The sequence below is a fragment of the Mercenaria mercenaria genome, chromosome 15 (assembly GCF_021730395.1).
Source record: "Mercenaria mercenaria strain notata chromosome 15, MADL_Memer_1, whole genome shotgun sequence".
Lineage (NCBI taxonomy): Eukaryota > Metazoa > Mollusca > Bivalvia > Venerida > Veneridae > Mercenaria > Mercenaria mercenaria.
The window spans coordinates 52,561,426-52,585,484 of NC_069375.1; the positions used below are offsets into that span (position 1 = coordinate 52,561,426).

A 24,059-nucleotide genomic window follows, 5' to 3' on the forward strand; every position below is an offset into this window, starting at 1 on the left:
GAGTGTCCGATATTTAGATATCAGTCACATCATGTACCGACAATGAAACAAATGTATCTAAGACTCTACAATAGCAAGCTATCTAGACATGATAATTAGAGACACGTGTGGTAAATGTATTTTTATTCAGTTTGAAAGTTTTTGGTTTACATCGAAATTATATAGGACATAATAGTCTGTTTAGTCAATGTAAAATAGTTCGAAATCAGTAAAATATTTTCATAAATTTTGCTTTTGTGTCAATCGGCAACATTAAAACACAACGGACAAGAATATTTTCAATTTTAAGTCAATGAATTCTTATCTCAACTAACAAGCAAAACCATAAAATCTTATACTCAAAAAAATTAAAAATACATGAAAGGTCAGACCAATGAAAGGTGTTTCGAGTGAGATACCTCATTACTAAATATAACTCAGTTATTACATTATTTAGGTCGGAAGGTTAAAAAATGGTTTCCGGCGGTCAACTGTCAAATAAATAAGGCTTTGAAGAATTTACCGAGCCCGTAAGATATTTTAAAATGTTTATGTTAAATGATCTTTGTGACCGTTTAACCATAGCTGTATAATTCATTTTCTACAATATGTAAATATTCAAGTGCCATAAAAACAAGTGACTTAGTCTGTTTCAATTCAAGAGATTACTGGTGTCAAATTAACACCATAGTGACAAAGTTCCCCACCAAGGAACACACCCATCCCTTACAGTCATGAACTCCGTTGCGGACAAAGTAAACAGCACTCTCATAAAAATACCCTATTCTGTAAACTGTTAAAATTTATATGATTCGTCTTGAACTCTGTAGCCTCGTACTGCATATTGCATATTGCACACCAATTCTATAGAAATATTTACGTATAGTTAACTTAAATTGAGAATTCAGGCAAAGCAGAAATAAACAATGCAGGCAACATTATATTTTCGAGTTCCAATCGGGACTGTGTGCCAAAGATGTTTCAACACCGAACATCCACATTCTCTTTGAGACATTCAGATGCGTAATTTGTACAAAATGAAGAAAATCCTTCTGTTCCTTTCAAGTTGTCAATGTAAAGATTTTGTAATGAATTCTTGGTGACGTCATTGTTGCAAGTTGACGTGTAGACATAGTTAGAGTACTCCGGCTGATAATACGCAGCTTCCTCGTCAGACTCGACATCAACTATAAATAGATAAACATTCGTCAGACTCGACATCAACTATAAATAGATAAACATTCATTAGACTCGACATCATCAGACTCGACATCAACTATAAATAGATAAACATTCGTCAGACTCGACATCAGCTATAAATAGATAAACATTCATCAGACTCGACATCAACTATAAATAGATAAACATTCATCAGACTCGACATCAACTATAAATAGATAAACATTCATCAGACCCGACATCATCAGACTCGACATCAACTATAAATAGATAAACATTCGTCAGACTCGACATCAGCTATAAATAGATAAACATTCATCAGACTCGACATCACTTATTTACCGAATTCGTCATCAAACATTTATCAGCCTACCGACTCGTTATAAACTCTAAATGTACCAGACTTGCTATCAACTATAAATAGTTGAAACTTTACCAGACTTAATAACAATTATATATAGATGTAAATTTACCGGACTTGTTATGAACTTTAGAAGATATAAATACTTGACATCAGCTTTAGAAAGAAAGAAATACGTCTGCATAAGAAGGTCCATTCAAAATATTTTGTCAAACAAAACTAAAAGAATGAAGAGAGTACTAAGAATATACGCGTCTACCTTCACAATCTGGGACTGGACTTGCAGCAATCCATGTGCCGGAGGCGCCACACACATACCATGTGTAGTAACTTTGAGCGGGGTCAATTGTATAGTTTTGTTGACATGTAAGCATACATAACTGACCGTATTCCGTCTGCCAGCCGTTACATAACCGGGCGCCATTGACAGGAATGTTCAGTTCTTGACAAGGAGTCGCTAAAATATACCGTAAAATTACTAAAATCGTGCACGTTTTTCTAACAAAAATTACCTGTCTTCAGAAAAGAATTATGAGGACCGGTTTATATAAAGTTTCTACGTTTGCTTTCATTACAAACGACAGGTTATATTCAACAGGCATTTTCTAAATCCAGATAAAACAATAACTGACTTACGTCTTACTTTAATCTTGAAGGAACACTCTGTGACTAGTCCGTTTGATACTTTGGTTGCTACATATTGTACCGTATGATCTCCCCAAGGAAATGTGAATTCTGGACTAGGGTAGTTATAGACAATGTCAAGGTGGGAGCCCATAGGGTCGGTAAATGAGGGCGCGGTCCAGTTATACCATACAGTATTGTCAGTAGCATTTTTGTAGACATCAGCACTGCAGCCTGTCATCAAGGGCGGTTGGATGTCTGTAAAGGAAATTTCTATAGCATACACATTTAAATGTACGTGCAAAAACGTAAATGTTGTTTAGAAGAACAAGATCTATCGTACTTAACTTCATCCAAGTAAGATAAAAAAAAGAAGAAATAAAGAAACATAATCAGTTGTATCGCAAATACATAAATACAGGACTTGCCATTTTCACAAAGTTGTCCACTCCACCCCTGTAGACAGTCGCACCGGAAGTCACCGAGTAGGTTTACACATGTGGCTCCGTTTTGACAGGGTGCGCTCCCGCAGTGATTAGCAACTGGACAAAAGATAAGCATAACAATCGATAAAAACTACGCTCTAAGAAGGTTATTTTTCAGCATATGTATGCAAAGGTATGTCATGAAAACAATACTTGCTTTTTTTCATAACATAGACATTAGCACGAAATCAGCTACATAATATTCTAATAGAACAGGCTTCAAGATTTGTCGCATTGAGTTGTTTTGTGTTGAAAAAGTATTTTTTTTTGTCAAATACACATTTAAAAAAGAGCCTCAAAAGTACTCAAGTTACTCACAGACACAACTAGGTTGGCTGCCACTCCATGCGAAGTTGTTCTGACACTGCCTAACACTGTCTCCACCGGTCATGTTGTAGTGAGTACTGCAAGTGTAAGTGGCTGTGCCACCGTAGTATGTCGACGATACTGTCACTGTGCCATCGGTTATAGATGCTGGGTCGCCGCAATTCACTCCTGTAGAGAACAATGCATTCTACACATATATTTTATATAATGACGGAACTGTTATGGGACAGAACAAGGGAGATGAGGTTCCCATGAGTTTATTTTATAATCCAATTTTTATACATGATCGCATACATTATTTTAGAAAATTATTGTAGATTATTTTAAAAAATGGAGAATTGTAACATTTTGTTTAAAGTATACTTTAAACTTTGTTTAACATGTAATAGGCAAAATGCATGGTTCAGTGATCATACTCTCTGTACAACATGAACTAGTGTATCCAGCCTGACACGTGCACGGCGGGAACGAGAATCCTGAAGCCACGCCCCCATTGTGACAGACATTGTTACAATCCTGCCAATCAGAACCTTCGTCATTGGTTGCACAATCAGTGAACTCGTCGCATCCAGCGTACTCTGTCAACCATACAGAACGAGTTCGAACCCTGTTAACAGAGAGAGAAACACAAGTATTGAAACATTTGCAACTCGAAAAAAGTCTTTATTACTGTGCGAACGTAAAACCTACAAGTATCTGATAGTTTTAGTACCAAGTACGATGTATACTATTGGTAACTGCTGCATATTGAACAATTTTCATGCTGAGTTTTGTTTCCTGCTTTTGATTTAGAATTTGTGTAGATTCTATCGGGTGTGGTAGTTATATAAATCCGCTGTTATATATTGCTATGTATAATTTACGCTGAGTATGAAATATTGATAAAAATTCATTGTTACCGTCGTCCAAAGCAGTCGCTGTTACAGTCACTCCAGGCTTCCCACACCTCCCAGCGACAGTTACAATAGTCCCACGTGGGCGCTAGATCACCCTTGGCAACGCTGGTTTGATGCGCTATCAGTAGCAGGAAAGCCCAAGTTACTTTAATACAGGCCTCCATCAGAGACACGGAGCCTAATTTAATTGTAAGAAAAATGTATGTTTTTGTGAAAATGTTATTATTTCTTATTCTTTTTGAAAAAAAAGCGTCCCAACTATCGGTTACTTTTCATTTAGTTATTACTTGGGCCATTCCATTAATGTTAAACACTTCGTTTTATCAATAATTTAAGTAAAGTTTACCCCCATGGTGTGGAAATCAAGTCACTCTAAAGCTCAACTCCAATTACATTTTAATCTACAATGAAGTAAAGTTATAATGAATATTTTAACAGCATTGTTTCAAATGATAAGTTCTCCTTCTCACATATTTGCGACTTCTTAACCTCAAAAATCCAAAAGAAAAGACCAGAAAAAAACCTCAATAAAAGTCCTAAACCATGAAAATAATACCTTTTATACTAGTTACAAAATACTGAAAATTATCCCCCAAATGCTATCTCACAAGTCCTTGCAATAGCCTTGCCAGCTAAAAAAATAAGCTAAAATAAAAAACTGATTATCCTAACTTTGATAAAAACTGGTCAAACTTAAGAGTGCCCTGCAAAAAGTGCAGTCATTGGGTTCGGTTTCCTAAAATGCTACGTTTTATCAAAAATATTTTTATTACAAACCTTCAATTTAAAAGTCTTCTCCCAATACTGAAACACATTTTTGAAACTTTTTCACTCAATCGCAAAAAGCAGATAAATAGTCTTCTTTTGGTATCTGTTTAAGGCACTGATACATCGCGCTGTCAAGAGAACTTCTAGACTAATATTTCTTTCCAGAAAGCCTTTACTTAAACCTTGGAAATAAAAAAGTCACAGGGACTCAGATCAGGTGAAAAAGGAAAAAGGCGGATTGTTTACAACTACCACCTTTTAAGAAGCAAAAAAAAAAAACCCTAACAACCTCGCACTTGTGAGAGGAGGCGTAGTCATGTATAGGATAGATTCCTGAACATCTTTTACTTGGACGTTTCATATTGTAAAACTTTTCACTTTCTTCAGTACATAGTTCTTGTATAATCGTCCAGTGACTAGATGACCAGATAGACAAGGCACGACTGAACGACTGGCCCACCAGAATTGAAGAAACTTTGATTGCGCACAGTATTTTTTTCGAACTGTTTGTTCTCTTGGCAATACAGGGGCGTTTCTGACCTTTTCGGTTCCATTGCTTATTATCAGCCCTTCTTTGTGACTCATACATGTGCAGCCAGGTTTCGTCACCTGATAGCAAGTTAGAAATAACCCGACTATCACAGCCTTTGTTTTTTCAAAAATTCCCGGGCACATTTATGGCGTTGTTTATTTTGTTTTTTAGTGAGCTAATGAGGTACCCACCTAGCAAAAAACCTTTCTCAGGCCCAAACGCTTTTTCAGAATGGTTTGCACACTGCCTTCTGATAAGCCAGTACAACTGGCCATAATCTTTCACTGATAATCGCGCATCTGTGACAGAACTTGTTACATGACCCAGAATATGACAATTTTTTCTGCTTTTCCTTAGTATATTCTTATTTTTCGTATTTCTTTTTATTTCATGTAGCTATCTACTTTTTTCCCCAGGAAAACTGGTTTTAGGTCCATTTCAATAAAAAAATCCAACAATCTGAGGAATTCCCCATGATTCTGTATATTAAACAAACTAAAATTGTATATGTACATTTTCTGTGTATGTATATGAACATGTATTTTTCTGAAATTCAATATATATATTCTACAAAATCATATCGTAAAGTTAATAGGTGGATGGCCCCCCGATCCCTATTATATCATTTACCAGAAAAAAAAATCCACAAAAAAACGCAGAAAACATGATAAACTTACAATAATATAACGCATTTTATTAAACATTATCTTGAAAATGAAATAGATCTTACCAGATTATATCCTAAAGCGTATATCTACGTTTAGCGATACGATATTACAGTCCGAATGTTAACAGTCTTTTTAAGAATCAAGGAGGAAGTAGAATGGTTTACCATTCACCAATAGATTAACGGCCGTCGAATTTTATTGAAATCACTTTATGTAAATTAGTATTGCGGATATGTTGATACAGAAACTGTGTTGAGGACTTGGGTAAGTTAAATTATTTGTATATTTTGTGCATTTGACCGCTGTTTAATAAGAAATCTGATGTCCAATGATAGGAATAAAATTTGGTGTTTGAAATTATTTTTGTTCTCTATGTTATTGTCCTTTTTTTAGAAATCGTAGGGCATACATCAGTTGTAAGTTTTTTTTTATATATCTAACTGATCAAGTAAATCGACAATTTAAGTCTGTAAATAAATGTTAATTTCAAACACTAACCAGCGCCGCGTTTGTCCAATTTATTGTTTAAATGCTTTCAAATGAAAAAAAATATTGTCAGAGTTGATTTTTTTCTTGGAGGACTTTAAATATGGTCTCAAATGTAGCCGTAGCCACGGAAGACGAACATTTGATAATTTGCCAGACTTAACGTTTGCCTCATAATCTTTTATTATGAGAATTAGTACAGTCGTGAATTTTCTAATGTTTATCAATTAAGTTTTGTTAAAATTCGTACAGTTGTCTCGAAAAGTTTCAAGGAAGTTGGCTAGACAAATATGATGCATACAGGCATATGTATCTCGATTTAAGATCCATGTGTGCAGGTTTATCAGCGATAAGTTTTTATTTGTTTTATAAACTAGTAAAATTGTGACCTTTTTCTACAAGCAAAGCATGTTGCCAGTTGTTATCCAGACAGCAGCCTGTTGCGTAAAATGCACCCCTTTTCTGATAAATTGTTCGAATACAGTCAAACCTCCAAGGGAACCACAGACATTTTTACCTTTTTTCCAAAATTGGTAGGACAATATATTACATGCAAAGTATTTTTTCGTGGTACAACTCGTTTAAATGGGTCAACCGTGTTGTTGTACTTATAAAAAAGACTGGCCCGGTTTATAGGTTGGTCAGGGCTACGATATGTATTGTATTTAGCCATTGAAATATTTCTATAAAATGCTTCTTCCCCTTCCATTTGAATCCGTCCATGTTTACAAACACGTTTGTTTATTTTATGGACTGTACTTGTACGAGAACGTATGCATTATACCATTAATCTAAAATACTTCATATAAATAAAGGCGGATGTTTTTACCTGTATTGACACGTTTTCGTATTTTTCAATTTTCGTTCTTATATGATTTGATTCTAAAACGAATGAAAGGCGCCAATTTTACAGAGTTAAGAAACTTATACGGCTGCATTGTACATACTTTTTAAACGTATGTAACCTAAATCTTCTTGGGGAAAAAACATTGATAACGCTTAATGAAAAAATGAAAGAGAAAGAAAAAAGAAAGAAAGCAAAAAAAAAAAAGAATAAGAGAAAGACAAAGGTAACAAGGTAGCTAGTTAGCTAATGTTCAACGTAACTACAAAGTACCTATACTGGTCCACTATTAACCAGTTACGCAAAAAGGAAACAATTTCTATTTTGAAAGAATATCTGGGTGTATATGTTGCATATAGCTTGTAATAAGCTTTGATATGTATTTGCAATAGCTGCACGCACAGAAAATTAGGTGTTTTTTCCGTAAATCCTAGTGCATACTAAATAGCTGTTCTTTTTTTTTCTTTATAAAATTGACATATTCCCAGTGGCTGCAGCACACATCAGGACTCATTTCAAATGTCTGTAACTTACATTTTCTTGAAGAATCTTGTCAGTGCTGAATAAAAATCAAAAGAAAAGTGGGTGTCATGTTTGATGCCGCGAGAAGAAAAATGTTTTCAGTCAAACAAACAAACAAACTAAAATGAGACCGCAAATTGTAGTGGTGGTGTATGATCTAAGTTTCCATGACAAACTCTGTCATGATATATTTTTATTATGAAAATGTTACCTATGTCACAGGGTGAGAAAAATGTGCAGCCAGACTCGAACCCGGGGCCTCAGAATACAGTCTACAGACTGAGCTACCCGGCCACCAACACACTTTCTCTCCGCTCGTCTTAATATTCAAGTCCTATACCATGTCATACTCCCCGATTTATAAAATTCGTCCTCGAATTTCTAATGGGATAGGGAACAAGGTAAACATGACCTCAGAGCATATTCAGTCACGGTCCCATGTCGGGCGCCAAATGTCACAGAAATAGAAAAATGTGCAGCCAGACCGGGACTCGAACCCGGCGCCTCGAAATGCCGTTCCGATGTTCTACCTGCTGAGCTACCCGACCGCCTACACATTTTCTCCTTGTTCTATACCGTGACACCTACATTAAAGCATAGATTTCAGCATAAAGGAAATGCAAAGAAAACAACAGAGCATAAAACGGGGGACTGTTTGAATCCGCCATTATGCATATTTTTCGTGCCATTTCCTGTTGCCGGTAAGTGAGCGAAAAATTGAAATTCTCTAGTTGCAGACTGGATCTTTAGACTAGGTAAAATATAACAGCCTTTTGCTTTCCACACTTTGCTGTTATGCGTTGACAGTTTCGTGTTATTTTCGTCGTGGGGCCTCCGTGGTCAAGTGGTTAGAGTCGTTGACTTCAAACCATTTGCCCCTCATCGATGTGGGTTCGAAACCTCATTTGAGGCGTAGAATTCTTCACGTGAGGAAGCCATCCAGCTGGCTTACGGAAGGTCGGTGGTTCTACCCAGGTGCCCGCTCGTGATGAAATTATGTACGGAGGGGCACCTGGGGTCTTCCTCCACCATTAAAGCTGGAAAGTCGCCATATGACCTAAAATTGTATCGGTGCGACGTTAAACCCAACAAAATAAAATAAAATAAATATTTTCTTCAAGCTACACAAGAAATGTCCAGAATAAACCATTGATGAAACATAGATGCAATTCTTTATATTCTTGTTTTTATTACCAACGAGACGTTCAGTCATGGAAGAAAAATAGACATATTGATAAACCGGCATACAATTACATTATATCATATATATTTTTTATTATGATGTGAATTGTATGCTTCTCATCTTATGGTGGAATAAAAGATATATCTATATCATTTAGAAAACAATATAAAGTTTCATACAATCATGTACCAACACAATGATATGTATAAAGTAAATATTTCACTCCCGTAATTTGTGGATTGGGAAATTCTTTCCGAGGTAGAGATTTATTCAAAAACCAAGTTCTGTCGTGCTTTTGACAAGTCAACTAATTTCCTTACCACAATTTAAAGGCCTAGATCCACTACTATATAAGTGTCCAATTAAACAACTCCCATCTTATCTGCTTCTTATCAGCGATTATGTAACAGTAGCTGATTAGGGGCCAATTGGCACAGCAGGGATCCCAACTAGACCATGAGATGTGTGCAAGGGAGTTGAAAGAAATTAATTTTTCTTCTGTTAATGTGAATTAACAATAATAATTGTAATAATAATAATTATTATATTTTACAAATAAATGTAAGGAAGTGTCTAGAGGTACGGATCCGTACGTCTAGAATCAGATTCTAGAGGTACGGATCCGTACCCATAGACACTTCCTAAATGTAAAGAAAGATATAGTAATAATTGATAAGAAAACTCAGGTATAGTGAAAACTCAGTGACTTCTTTGTGTTGACAAACAAAATCTTACAATATCATGATTATAATGAAAAAGGTGTGTTCTATCTAAACTGAATTTTCCATTTCAATTATTAAGTTGCCTAAAGTGTACTTTTTCATGCTTTAATTATAACTTTATATATATCTTAAATTTTGTTGAAAATGAAATAAAAAATAAGACTTAACCAGTGTTCACTTAAAACTTGGATCTAAATGGTTTACAGATACCAGCGTTCACCCGATGTTTACCTTCTCTTTCAAAACCTAAATAACCGAGGAACTCCAAATGAATACACTGTTCCGTGCCGATAAGTTTGTTGTAAAATCAACTGTTGATAACAGATAAATGAGTGCTTGTAACCTTTTAATGAATTCTATTTGAAATTCAGCAGAAAAAAAAATAAATTAAGCATAATAATATGCACTTATTTATTTTGTTATTTAACAAGATATAATTATAATCGGCACGGAACTGATTGTTTAATAATCAATTAACCGACATTAAGTAAAAGAAACAGTTTGTGAAAACGTCCACGGCTACCAAATGTGTGGAAAACATAAATACCCTAGGGGTTAATTATCATTAAAAATAGTTTTTCCCCAAGATATTTAACTCTTTTTTTGTTTAATCTTTATATCTTTTTTTTTTGGCCAGGTCGAATCATCATGATTTATTCGGTGTTCCTCGGTTATTTACGTTTCGAAAGAAAATGTAACAAATCGGGTGGACGTTGTTATCAGTAAACCATTTAGATCCAAGTTTAAGGTGAATTCTGATGAATTCTTATTTGTTATTTCATTTTCAACAAAATTTGAAATGTAAATGACCCTTAATCTCTAGTAAATTGGAGGTCCGTACCCCTAGAAAACCCTTAACAGGCTTGTCTAGAGGTACGGATCCGTACCTCTAGAATCTGATTCTAGAGGTACGGATCCGTACCCCTAGACACTTGATCTGATTTAGGAAGTGTCTAGGGGTACGGATCCGTACCTCTAGAATCTGATTCTAGAGGTACGGATCCGTACCCCTAGACACTTCCTAAATTATACCTATTTTTGCCATTTTTTTATGAAAGGGAAAATATTTGTTGATCAAACATAATAATAGAATAATAAGAAACTTATTTAGGAATATGTTACAAATTTCATTATGTTTTTAGGGGAAAAAGCAAGTTTTTATTTTCAAGTTCTGTATGTGCACAAATTCAGATTTGATATTTTAGAGAAAAAAATGTGACATTCACTCATCTAAACATTTTGTTTTAATGTTTGCAGAATATTGTAAATAACATTTGTCTAAGATTGAAAACCGAATGTGCATTTCAGTGTTATAAGTTAACCCTACATATCTAGAAAAAGGAGGTCCGTACCTCTAGAAAACTCCTAACAGGCTTGTCTAGAGGTACCGATCCGTACCCCTAGACACTTCCTATAATTTATAAAGTTATCACATATTTATTAAATAAAATACTCTGTTTCTCCTTCTCACTAACTGATACACATGTAAGGTAGACTGACTTTCCAATAAACAATGCCCCTTGTTTATATGGAACCATACTGTGATAGTCATTAGCCCCCAACTGTGCTAATGTAGACAGAAATTCCTTTGACCCACTGCCAAGATTCTAGGCCTTTAATTGGTCTGATCACTGGCGCCAGACCAGAAATAAAATGCCTCTGTACATGTTATACCCTACCCCTAGGTATTCTATAAGAACCATGGTCATGAAGGGGAAAATATACTAACCCGTTTCAATCCCGCATTTCATACCTAAAGTACGCAGTTAGGTAAATGTGTACTATGGATATCATTATCTTCCATTGTGTACCGGTCACATTTCTTCAGTACTTCTTATCTTACAAAAACAACGTGTAGTTTATAGTTTTTTTTCAACAAAAAAACTTTCTTGACCTTCCCTGCTGAAGTTCCGTTCTAGATTACAAAACCATTCTGATTGGCTGTTGTGAAAATGTACGTTTCGCCTAACATGTGCACTCTACCGTGACCTCTAGACCGGATGTTCATTAGAGAAGGTCACGCAAGTTTTTTCTGTAACGTTGACGAAAGCATAAATATGTTGATAATCTCAGCAATATAGAATATTGAGACAATGTGACTGGTGCACGATGGAAGATAAATTATCGCTTGTTCAATGTACTAAATACCCATTCACCGAACTGCGCGTTTAAGTTGAGAAATGTACGATTGAAACGGGTTAGTTTATTTTCCCCTTCATGACCGTGGTTCTTATAGAATACCTAGGGGTAGGGTGTAACATGTACACAGGGGCGTACCTGGATTATTTTGAACTGTACGCCAGATATGAGAAGATTAGCTTCAAACCAAGTAGAGATGCTTCGAGTGTGGTGTAGGTGAGGGAGGGGTCTCCGTCTCCCGGCGAATTAGGTTTTTGGGGCCTCCCTCTTTGAAAATGTTGAAAAAGTTATAGTTTTCGTATAAAAACAACCAAAATATAGATTCCTGAGCGTGTGAAAGGGGCCTCAAACGACTCTTCCTGTGCAATACAATATGCTAGTATTGTCGGAGGGATAGTCCACCGAGATTTTTCAAAGCACGAAAATGTTGAATTCTGTTGAATTAAACGAAGTATAAATGTGAGGATGACACATGGGTCCTCCATCTAGATTTTTTTTTAAACATCCCACATAAACATAAATGGCGAATTGTCCATTCGTCACAAAATATTCTTTTTGTAAATCATGAGATTATCATTAATACCGTTTTACGTTGGATGTGTACATAACTAACGCATTTTGGTACTACATTTTTTAAACTACCAAATTGCGTTTAGTGTAACGCATTTTGGTAGTGCCTACCAAAACTCGGCCGACTTTGGTAGTGACTACCAAAATGCGTTGCTACCATTTTGGGGTGCAACAGTGCTACATATTACAAAGATTATCATTTAAATTCACAGTTTATTATCCCGCTGATGCTTACTGGCAGGGATCGTGACAGTGTTTAAAATTGCAACTGGAACAGCCCCGGATATTTTGAGGAATATAACCATTTTTCGTATCGAGTCCTATGTAACTTTACCTTGGTGTGTCAATAGCTCGGTCGCTCTGGCACGATACTTCATTAATAATTTATCTAAGATTTTAAAATATTTAATATCTAAAATGAATTATGCTAGAATGTTGAAAAATCATATTTATGCGAATTGCTCTATACAAAACTCTCCAGGACACAACAACTTTAAATCAACAGGTACAGTAGGTATCTAGTTATGTTTCAAAATATTTACGTCACTGAAACACTGTCATTCTATAATATATTTTATTGTGCAACTTCAAGACCCTTGCAGGCATATTGTGTATCGCCAAAGGGACCTAATTAACAACGTGTCTAGCGCTATCTAAACTCTTACCTAATCCCAACTGCTACACATGTGAACAAATCGCATATTCGAACCGTGTGCAACTATTTTTTTGTTGTTATCGTTTTTGAAATCTTCGTCAATGTTTATGCATGACTTTTGCATCCGCATTTTAACAGGTTTTTGATAAATGTATCTAACCATACATTGCAAATATTTCAAGTTTTCTCACGCGAAGCGTAACTTTTTGCCAGTAAACGTAAACAACATCTAATATTGGCAAACGCAAATTCAAACTGCGCATATTGCTAAATGGTATTTTGATATCCAGATTTGGATATAGATTGATAAATTTAATTGCAACCATTAAAAGATATTTAATATACCGCCAAGAATGTTATATTTAGCGTAACTTTTTTTCTTTTACATCGGCCGATCATTTTAGCACGACTATTCGAAGAATAAGTAGAGCTATCCTACTCACCACGGCGTCGGCGTCGGCGTCACACCTTGGTTAAGTTTTTCGTACCAGTCCACTTTTTGACAAAGTATTTTGAGATAAAGCTTCGAAACTTTCAACACTTGTTTACCATCACCATGGCCAGTTGTAGGCAAGAGTACATAACTCCAACAATGATTTTGGCTGAATTATGGCCACTTTTGACTTTGAAATCTTGGTTAAACGCCTAGATTATGGCAGTGGGCCAATGGATTTCTGTCTTCACCAGCACAGTTGGGGGCTAATGACAATCACAGTATGGTTCCAATTAACAAGGGTCAATGTTTATTGGAGAGTCAGTCTACCTTACAAGTGTATCAATTAGTGAGAAGGGGAAACAATGTAATTTATTTTAAATTGATATATAATTGATAACTTTTAAAGTTATACTAGTTCTTTTTTTTTTAGCATTTCTATGTAAAGAAAAATATTTGTTGATCAAACACAATAATAAGATAATCAGAAACTTATTTTCACAATAATGAAATAATGATAAACTTACTTAAAGAAATATGCAAGTTTTTATTTTTTCAAAGTCTGTCTGGAGAATTGTGATATTTCAGAAAATTGTGACTTTCACTCATCTAAACCTTGCAGAATACTGTAAATAACATTTGTCTAAAAGTTGAAAACAGTATGTGCATTTCAAAGTTACAAAGCAAAGCATGAAAAAAGTCACTTTTGGCAACATACTGAAAATGAAAATTCAGTATAGATGGAACACAATAATTTTAAGTTCAAATAATGTTGATTACATGAATACAAGAAACCCAGTTTCCAATTAGAAAAATATTGTTTGTCAGCACAAAGATCACTATACTTGTGTTTTATTATCATTATTATTTTCAATATTATTACTGTAAATTTAATCATCCTTCATGTAATATAATAATAATAATATTAATAATAACAGTAATTATTATTATTATGATTATTTTTATTATTATAACATTAAAGTAATACTTATTATCATCTATATAATATCAAAATAATAATTAATATTATTATCATTCCACATTCACTGAAGAAAAATTAATTTCTTTCAACTCCACTGCACACATCTTCATGGTCTAGTTGGGGTCCCTGCTGTGCTAATTGCCCTCTAATCAGTTACGGTTACATAATCGCAGATAAGCAGCAGATAAGATGGGAGTTGGATATTGGATTTTTTGGGGTGGGGGGTGGGGGGGGGGGGGGGGACACATATATAGTAGTGAATCTAGGTCTTTAAGTTTTTCGTACCAGTTCATATTTTGACAAAGTCTTTTGAGATAAAGCTTTGAAACTTTCAACACTTGTTTACCATCACCATGTCCAGTTATAGGCAAGAGGAGATAACTCCATCAAGAATTTTGGCTGAATTATGGCCCTTTTGGACATAGAAATCTTGGTTAAGTTTTTCGTACTAGTTCATATTTTGGCAAAGTCTTTTGAGATAAAGCTTTGAAACTTTCAACACTTGTTTACCATCACCACGACCAGTTATAGGCAAAAGTACATAACTCCATCAAGGATTTTGGCTGAATTATGGCCTCTTTCTACTTAGAAATCTTGGTTAAGTTTTTCTTACCAGTTCATATTTTGTGTAAAGTGTTTGACATATGGATTTGAAACTTTTATCACTTATTCATTATAATAGTCTTTATCTGTAGGAAAGAGTACATAACTCATCATCTATTTTGGCTGAATTACGGCCCTTTTTGGACTTGGAAATCTGTTCTGTTTTCATACAAGTCCATGTTTTGTCAAAACTATTTGACATATAGCTTTTAAACTTTAAACACTCGTTTATCATTATGATTTCCATCTTTAGGCAAGAGTAAATAACTCTGACAACTATTTTGGCTGAATTATGGCCCTTTTTGGACTTTGAAATTGGTTCACACATTGCCATTTAGTGCAAGACTTATTGAAATCCACAAATACTGGAAGATTGTTTGTCTAATCTATTTTTTTTTCTTTTGTCTGAATGTCTATGTTAATATTTTGACCCCATTCTTCAATCAATTCTTCGAATAGTCGAGCGCGCTGTCATCAGACAGCTCTTGTTGTTCTCCTGCTGCTCTTGATTTACCAATAAAACACATATCATTTGAAACTTGAACAGCAGAGTGAGACGGATTTCCGGTTTTGTGCAAATGAAATTTTCCGACATGCCCAAATTGAGTACATCGAGCGGCCACCCAAGTAGAACCACCGACCTCCAGTAAGCCAGCTCGATGGCTTCCTCACATGATATGCACAATAGATCTCTTTTTTGACAGAGTATGGTGTTTGTGGCAAAATGATTCCTCTGAAGCGGTGCTCTAAATCTAAGACATCCAATTAGTATACATGTATATTCTTGTGAGACTTATCAATGCGAAATTTCTTCTACAGAAAACTTAAAACAAGTGATGCCTAATATACACATCATATGACATGGTTGTAAAAATATACGATATTTGAAACAATTAATAAAATGTTATCGACACCAGTTGTTATGTCCGCACTCACTATTTGAAGTTTGTTCAAAATCTGTTGCGCTATTGGTTACAATAATATTGATTCCACTCATGAAAATTGATGATCATGAGAATTGCAAAATTAAAGTATGATATACAGAGAAAAAAACACTGCCAGTATGCTTCTTTGTAAGCAGCATAAGATTTATAAAGAAGAAAGATATAAGTAGATGTATCGTCCGAATGTCTTGCCACTGGTTCTTCCTGGGCAGTGCCCAATGTTTTCAGTTATCCGTTCGTTTTGTCCTCGCTGTCAGTGTGTGTACTTGTGCGTGCGTGCGTGCGTGATTCTATTTTTGGGATCTGTGTCTCTTGCTGTATTTTCTCTGCTCTATGCTTCCATGAAATCTACACTAACTTTTTATGTTTTTCTATATTCACGATTATTAAAAATCACAGTCGGTTTAACACTTCGAAAACGAATTTGAAAATCTCATTCAGATTGTATTGTTCAAATAAAGAACTTTAAATAGCCATCTAACCTCCTTAGGCTTCTTATTTTATTACATTTTTAGCATTTTAAGCATTTTCGTTTACGGTGCCGAAATTGAACTGTACGCACAGGCGTATAGGCGTATGCCAAGGTACGCCCCTAGTACTGAGGCATTTTATTTCTGGTCTGGCGCCAGTGGGTTCATCACTCTTCTATTTTTTTTCGAGTGTATTTGGCATAAAATGTGAACAAGGTCACTACATTAACTTACTTGCCGTTCGTCATCACATTTAGCAATTTGCAATTATGAACTAGATGTGCCATTATGGCTTGAAGAAACATATTAACCGTTTATCGGAATTTTTTATATATACTTTTTTTTCATCTAGGCATTTTCTCTTTTTTTTCCCAACTTAAAAGCATCAGATATATCACAATGCCATCAATATTTGATAGTCAATCTTGAAACGATTCAGCACCCTTTATTCCGCCATACTGATGCTGCTACATGACACATGACAATGTCCGTCGTCCGTCCGACCGTTCACTTTAAGTTTGTTTACACTCTAGACTGGCATCAGTCGTTAGAGTCATTACATGTAAAGCACTTGGCCATAAAATCCTCTCTGATACCACTTTCTCATAAAATTTACAATATCTCTAGCCTCTGTCTCTAACGTGTTAAGATAAGCCACAGTAAAAGCGAGCTACAGAAAATTTGATATATATTTTTAAAAAAAAATGAATAAATAAATGGGAAATGTTTAATCTCAACAGACTGTGTAAGTCTATTTACACTCTAGCTCCCGCAATTTTGAAGCGATCTTAATTAAAGGTCACAATGTTTTTGGACACAAGACCTCGGATGATTATGGGCTAGATTAGATTAGTATGTCCAGAGTTGTGTGTCCTTGATTGACAAAATTTGATATATTTCACTTTGTTTACACCAAGTGCATTCTATTAATGCATATATGTACAATATATACCAAATACTAATACATTACTCCAGACATAAGTTAATTGTTTTTAATGATAAAAGTACAAAAATCTACAAAACCTGATTATTTCATTTCTGAGCATTTCTCTCCACGCACTGATGTAAACAGGTACTGGACATTTGACCCGTTAGGGAAAAAAACCCTGACTTGGTCATCCATGAAAAACACGTGCTAGCACGCTTTGGTAGGAGGTGTGTGTATTTGTTTACTGTGAATTTAATGTAAATAATCGAAAGCGATTCGGATAAAACTTATTACACCCAGATCACTGGACAAGTAAAACGAATACTTTACTTCCGGACATCTATTGGACGTACATAGTAAGTTATAAACAAAGAAGTACAAATTAGAACAAAGATGTAACAATAACATTGGAATCATATGCACACCCTGTGATATTTTTCGGAAATCATAGTTTTAGCAGATTTTAAAGTCGCAGTCAATAACTTTGAGCCGTTACTCAAATCGGACATTAATAACAAATCTCGTAAACTATAATATTCTGAATCTCGATTTCTGGAAAAGCGTTTATCAGAAATACTATATCCTAATAATGTACTTCATAATTGACAAACATGGTTTTTCTTCTCTATCAAAATCATGTTATCGTTTATACCACGTACAAGGCCGTAACAGTTTTGGATTATAAAAAAAACCCCTCAGAATCTCTTTTAAAGTTTGTTTGACGCAAGGTAGTGCAAAGTGTATTCTACGCACATACCGTATAAAATATTGTAATTACTTCATGTGTAACTCATGACTCATGTGAGAGTTATGAAGTAGACAGATTTACGTAATAGATACAGTACGAGTTTTTCTTCAGAAGTGTCCTGTTACAGACGTAAGAAGCCGTTTCGCTAGGACGAACACCAATATTGTCCGAGGACACTTTTGAAGAAAAACGATAACTGTATCTGACTTATACGACGATAATTGTACAGAATATATTAATAAATGAATAAATAAATGAATAGAATTTTTTTTTCGAAAGATAAACATTAAATTATTATCGTGTGCCTTTCTAAATATACCGTATCAACTTGTGGTATAACCCGAAATTTTCGTGCATTCAAATTTCAAATGGGTGGCTGTACATGTGTTTGTACATTGGTATACATTACTACATGATATACAAGTTCTAAAAATGGCAGACGCTTTTTTGACGAGGAAACGAACGAACAGGACGAAATCCTAGACATTTTAGTACCATCCTTGACTGTTTACATTGAGGCATCGGAACTCCATTGCTGGATGTGTCATTTTGTAATGTAGGTACGATATATTTTATCTGTTTATAAATATTACGTTTCAACAGTTTAATAGAGGTTTGTTGTGATTTTAATCTTGGGTCTATAATATCTGTTAGCAATACACTCGCCTTAATGTTTTAAAAACAGCCTGTTAAACAGAAAAAGGCCACAAGAGGTAAAGTGAGCTATGTAGGCTTACAAAAAGAATGGTTACTAAGCTCTACTGAGGACATAATGCTCTTTAAGGATCGATGAATGCCTGCTCCGTGTTTATATTGATTACCTTGCTAAATCATTGTGTATCTAACTTGAACACAATACTCAAGCGAATATCACCAGGCAGAGTGTTATTTATAAACAAATAACAAATTGTTTACTTTTCTCGTGAGAAATTAAAACTATTTAGGGCCTAATATAAATAATATTTGATTAGGTATAGAAAACAGTCGTTTGTTATCGCTAATCTTTTGGTATTCTGAGTTCCTTCAATAAAGTTCGGTTATGTTCTTATAAATTTACGTTACACAAGATTATTAGTAATTCTAATATGATTATCTCTGTTAAAACAAGTTTACGCTAGAATGACATCACGTTAACGTGCGGTGACGTCAAAGTTTTTGTTGCGACCAAAAAGAGCGCTACTACATCTTATCTATTGTTTTAGATAAAGGGCATATTAGAATCTAAATTATATATAGCAAACCGTGTTTTAACACTATTTATATATTTATACACTCGGGCACTGGCACCAGAGCAGAAAGAAAATGCCTCTATACATGATATACCCTACCCCTAGGTATCATATAAGAACCATGGTCATGAACGGGAAAATATACTTACCCATTTCAATCGCGCATTTCATACCTAAAACGCACAGCTCAGTAAATGTGTCCTGTGGATATTGAACAAGTGGTAATTTATCTTCCATTGTGTACCGGCCACTTTTCTTCAATATTTCTTATCTGAGGGAATTAACGCGTAGTTTTTTCAACGTTACACAAAAAACTTCGTTGAACTTCCCTAGTGAAGTTCCGGTCTAGATTACAGACACACCCTGATTGGCTGATGTGAAAATGTATGTCAGTCGCGGTTTAACTACACGTGTTCGCTCATATGTATATATGCAGCATAAATGTGCAATATGAATTAAATAAACAGTACAAATGTATAACAATGTATGACTTCAAATTCAAAATCATTTAAAGATGAACTTCATTCATCACTTGGAGTTTTATTTGTTAACAGTGAATATTTTGCATTCTGTTTTTGTTTGTTTAGTTTACATTTCGCTTAACATGTGCATACTGCTGTGACCTCTAGACCGGATGTTCATTAGGGGAGTTCACGCAAGTTTTTTTCTGTAACGTCAACGAAAGCATAACATATAGTTAGTACCTCTGCAATATGAAATATTGATACAATGTGACTGGTGCAAAATGGAAGATAAATTACCGCTTGTTCAATATGCTGGGTACCCATTCATCGAACTGCGCGTTTTAGGTGAAAAATTTACGATTGAAATGGGTTAGTGCACTTTCCCGTTCATGACCATGGTTCTTATATGATACCTAGGGGTAGGGTATATCATGTATAGAGGCATTTTCTTTCTGCTCTGGTGCCAGTGCACTCGGGCGGTAATAAGTCGTACAAATAAGTTCTGCGCATGAATGACAGGACGGCAACAGTACGATGGTAAAGAACGAAGATGCGATGGCAGAGCGCGACAGTACGATGGACTGTCACCATCATACTGTCGCGCTCCGCCATCGGACTGTCATGTTATCGTCGTCGTACTGTCGCGCTTCGTCATCATAGGGAGCAGTCGCTGGCCTTAACGGAACACCGTAGTTTTCACATGGCGCGGCTCACTTAATTTTTAATTTGTCAGATATTGCAGTGCGATCTAAAGCTATCATTGCCGTTCTGTTTATAAGTTGAAATTAATTCTTTCTTATGTTGTTTAAAAAGCTTTATTTGCATTGCAATTCTAAATTATTGATACCTTCAACAGAAGAAAGTCAAAAATTAATTCACATTGAAAAGGGACATTCTTACATCAGGGACAGTTTATGACTTTGTCCACGATTTTCACGTGCAGGTAGTTAACTGCTAGAGTGCGTTAATACAGGACACTTCTATTTATAAAGTGTCCGCTTACAACCGTAAGAAGACACTTTTACAATAGCTCTGCTGGGGGTATAGTCGTATAATACGACTTTGCGTACAGTCAATGATACAATTATAGTATTGTGAATTGGAGGTGGGGGAGGAGTTGGGAATTAACACAAAAAGTAAACAAAAGCTAAGAATGCTACCAAGTATTTGAGAATATTTTGAATGTTTGAAATATTAGCATGATTATAAAGGGAAAATTGACCATTGTCGCAGTAATGTTTTATGTGAGAGTAAGAAGTATCACACCCTATAAACGACTGTAGCCCCCTCTTCCTCTTGCGAGTGATCAAAACAATAAACTGACAGCTAAAAGTTAAAAAAAAAAACATTTTAAAGTGACTGATTTGCTTTGAAGGTATGTATATTTACATTTTATTGGAAGCTGAACATGATTTGTTTCTGTATATAATGTGTTAGTCTGATGACAGGTAGAATTATAGCAAAAAAAAAACCGATTGATCACTGATTTTGTCCAGAATTGTACATTGTCGGCGTCAAAAGTACTTATTTTCTTGCTTGAAGAATGACCTACATGTAAATTTCACTGTTTCATGGATAAAGAAACAATACTAGTTTGGTAAAATAAAATAAAATCATTGATAAATTCTCCAATTTGTTTATGACCGTCAATGAAAGAAGATTTGGTGTTATTTCCTGACTGTATGCATGCTTGATTAAATACTGTACAAGTCCTTGCGAGTTTCGTAAAAAGACTGTATGCCTGTTTGTGAGTGACTTCTTTATAAATTATCGTCGTTCCCTATGCTCCTGTAGTACTTCTTCATAATTATAACCCGCAAACAAAGTTTGAAGGAGGGTGGAATATAGCAGGCAACATACGGTTTGTCTGTTCGGTCTGTTTATATATGTGTCCTCATATATTTGATTGTGCAATTACTTCAATGCTATTACACATACCTCTCTCAAAAATTACGTACAAACATCGGCAATATATACTTAATGTCCATCTTATTATTTTCCTTTTTCTTTTTAAAGTAACACTTAAAGGTGAAACATGGTCTGCTTTTTTGTGTCAGTGCCGTAACTTTTGATGCATTAAGGGATTTTGAAATAACTTGGCATTAACTTCACCATCATGAGACCATAATTAGACGATGTGTCACATACAATTCTATACTTTCTAGAATTTCAAACCATTGAAACCAGTATATAATTGCAACTACAATTAATAAAGTGTGAAAATATGAACAGTGAATGGGGTGATTTGGAGTGAAACGGCGCCAGACTGAATCCACTAATCCTTTGTGGATCGCTTTCTTGACAGCGTCGCACAGTAAACAACATTATTTTAGTTTTGTCTTTGTATTTGCCATAAACACACGAACTTTTACATGAAACTTGTCTTATTTTATTGAAAATACATTCTGCGAATGAAATAAGTTCCCATTTTACAAGCAGAAGTGCCATTAGAGGAAAAAAATGAGGGTTTATTACCTCACCCGAGCAAGAAGTGCTCAATGTGAGCTTTTGTGATAACCCTGTGTCCGTCGTCCGTCGTCCTTGTCCGTCGTCAACAATTTGACTGTTAACACTCAGAGGTCACATTTTGGTCCAATCTTAATGAAACTTGGTCATAATGTTACCATCAATAGAACCTTGGACGAGTTTGATATTGGGTCATCTGGGCTCAGAAACTAGGTCACCAGGTCAGATCCGCAAGGACAGATTCCTGACGTGTTATCACTATCAAATGTAAATTATTTCTAACCTGAGAAATAGCAGTAAATCTTGACAGGTAGTAATCATGACGGCTGTACTACTCGTGCACGGTATTTGTAACGATAACATGTTTATGTTATTATTGAGGAAGGGGGAATCAGGTAGTTTAACCATTAGGCCATTCGTGACAAAATAGTTGTACTACTTTTGAATCATGTTGACTGGTTTACCATGATGTAAACTCTGAATTACTAATAAGGACTTAATCGACTTTTCCGGTAATGTTTTCGTTATCCTTTTCTATTTATACGTTTATTCGCAGGATACTTGTGGGTGAAATAGTTTTTTTTTTAAATCAGAGGATCATTTTGTTGTAGACGGACAGACAGACGGGGGTCAACCTATAGTCCCCTTCTGTCTCATCTCATATTTATTTTAAAATCGTCAGGTAACCGTGATTTCCGTAGGGAATCGACGGTTAATTTCTTGCATGAAATAGTAGGGACCCTGTTTATACTTTCAGTTTCTAATTCGTATTTTATGATAGTATATGTTGTGACAGGATGGACGTACCGGGGACAATAACTATCAGAACAAATCAACACCCATTACAATATTTAAAAATTTATTTACGGAAAATGATTATTTACAATGAATAAATGAAAAGTGAAAAAGAAAATCTTATTATAAGAAAGAAAGAAAAAAATCTGAGCTCAGTAACTCTTTTAAGAAGTATAAAGTTCTAACACTGACTGTTCGTTGACACAGATGTTTCCGTTAACTTTGAACTTTAAGTAGCACAAAAATACAACATATCTTCAAGCAAAGTCCCTTTAAACCGTGAATACGTTGACTCCGTTTTGGCGCCCTATGATGGTAGGTGACTGCATCCCTGAACTGACTTCACGGTTTTTGGCACAACCATGGGACAAAAGCTCTGCGCTGGGAAAATCACATCCAGGCGAGTGAAGACAAATGAACCTCGGATATTGTACTTCCGGGTCGTGACAGCATCACCAGGTAAAAGTCGTCTGGTGGAAGAAGCTAAAATACATGTATATAACATATGGTAAGCACCATAGCAAAACAAATAAGTAAGGGCATAAAACTGCTCCTTTGGGTACACCATACCTCCATTGGCTCCCATAAATGATACGTGCTACTTATACAAAATATATGTGCTACTAAGTTCATACGTCAAGTGATTAAAATACGTCACTTATTACTTCCATTATTTCTAAAATTACTAACAAGTCTAAAGTTAAAGTATGGAAAAGATATGAAAAGTTTATGATGAAAAATTATAGATAAGGAAATGATAAACTGCAGCTATTATTTACAATCACAAATTAATACGATGCAATGCGAAATAAACGTAATACAAAAGTTAGCATGAATATAATATCAATTTGTCGTAAATTCGTCTGTCGAAAGTGGTGTGCACTAGGCATATCCAGTCCAGTCTATTTGTAGGGTAATGTCCCGCCAAATACTAAATTTCATGGGACTTATGCGTGTACTCTGACTATTTGCATTTTCACGGGAATCACGATATAGCCGGGAAATCTGACTACTTTGGCGCGGATTGAAATTTACAATTTAAGGCCCGTTATAGTGG

The 24,059-nt window shown here is 35.1% G+C and overlaps 2 protein-coding genes across 6 annotated transcripts in view; one reads left to right on the top strand and one right to left on the bottom strand.

Moving 5' to 3' along the window:
* Positions 1-106: 106 nt before the first annotated feature.
* LOC123554711 (sushi, von Willebrand factor type A, EGF and pentraxin domain-containing protein 1-like) lies at positions 107-6,006 on the bottom strand. Of its 4 annotated transcripts, XM_045345021.2 has the most exons (9): positions 5,882-6,006; positions 3,855-4,029; positions 3,372-3,562; positions 2,947-3,123; positions 2,572-2,685; positions 2,156-2,401; positions 1,779-1,976; positions 917-1,166; positions 107-760 (listed from the first exon to the last, which is right to left on the bottom strand). In XM_045345021.2, exons 2-8 carry the CDS (start codon positions 4,013-4,015, stop codon positions 961-963), a joined length of 1,293 nt encoding a protein of 430 aa, XP_045200956.2. In that variant the 5' UTR covers positions 4,016-4,029; positions 5,882-6,006; the 3' UTR covers positions 107-760; positions 917-960. The 4 variants fall into 4 exon arrangements, with proteins under 4 accessions (XP_045200956.2, XP_045200950.2, XP_045200971.2 ...); XM_045345015.2 differs by having other exon boundaries at positions 107-1,166; XM_053525269.1 differs by lacking the exon at positions 107-760 and having other exon boundaries at positions 1,123-1,203.
* Positions 5,946-24,059, top strand: part of LOC123554705 (sushi, von Willebrand factor type A, EGF and pentraxin domain-containing protein 1-like) — a 74,113-nt gene continuing 55,999 nt past the window's right edge. The window contains exon 1 of one of the 2 annotated variants that reach the window (XM_053525264.1): positions 5,946-6,083. The gene's annotated coding sequence lies outside the window, so the exon portion shown is untranslated. The remainder of the gene's footprint in view (positions 6,084-24,059) is intronic. The other variant, XM_053525265.1, reaches the window with a different exon arrangement.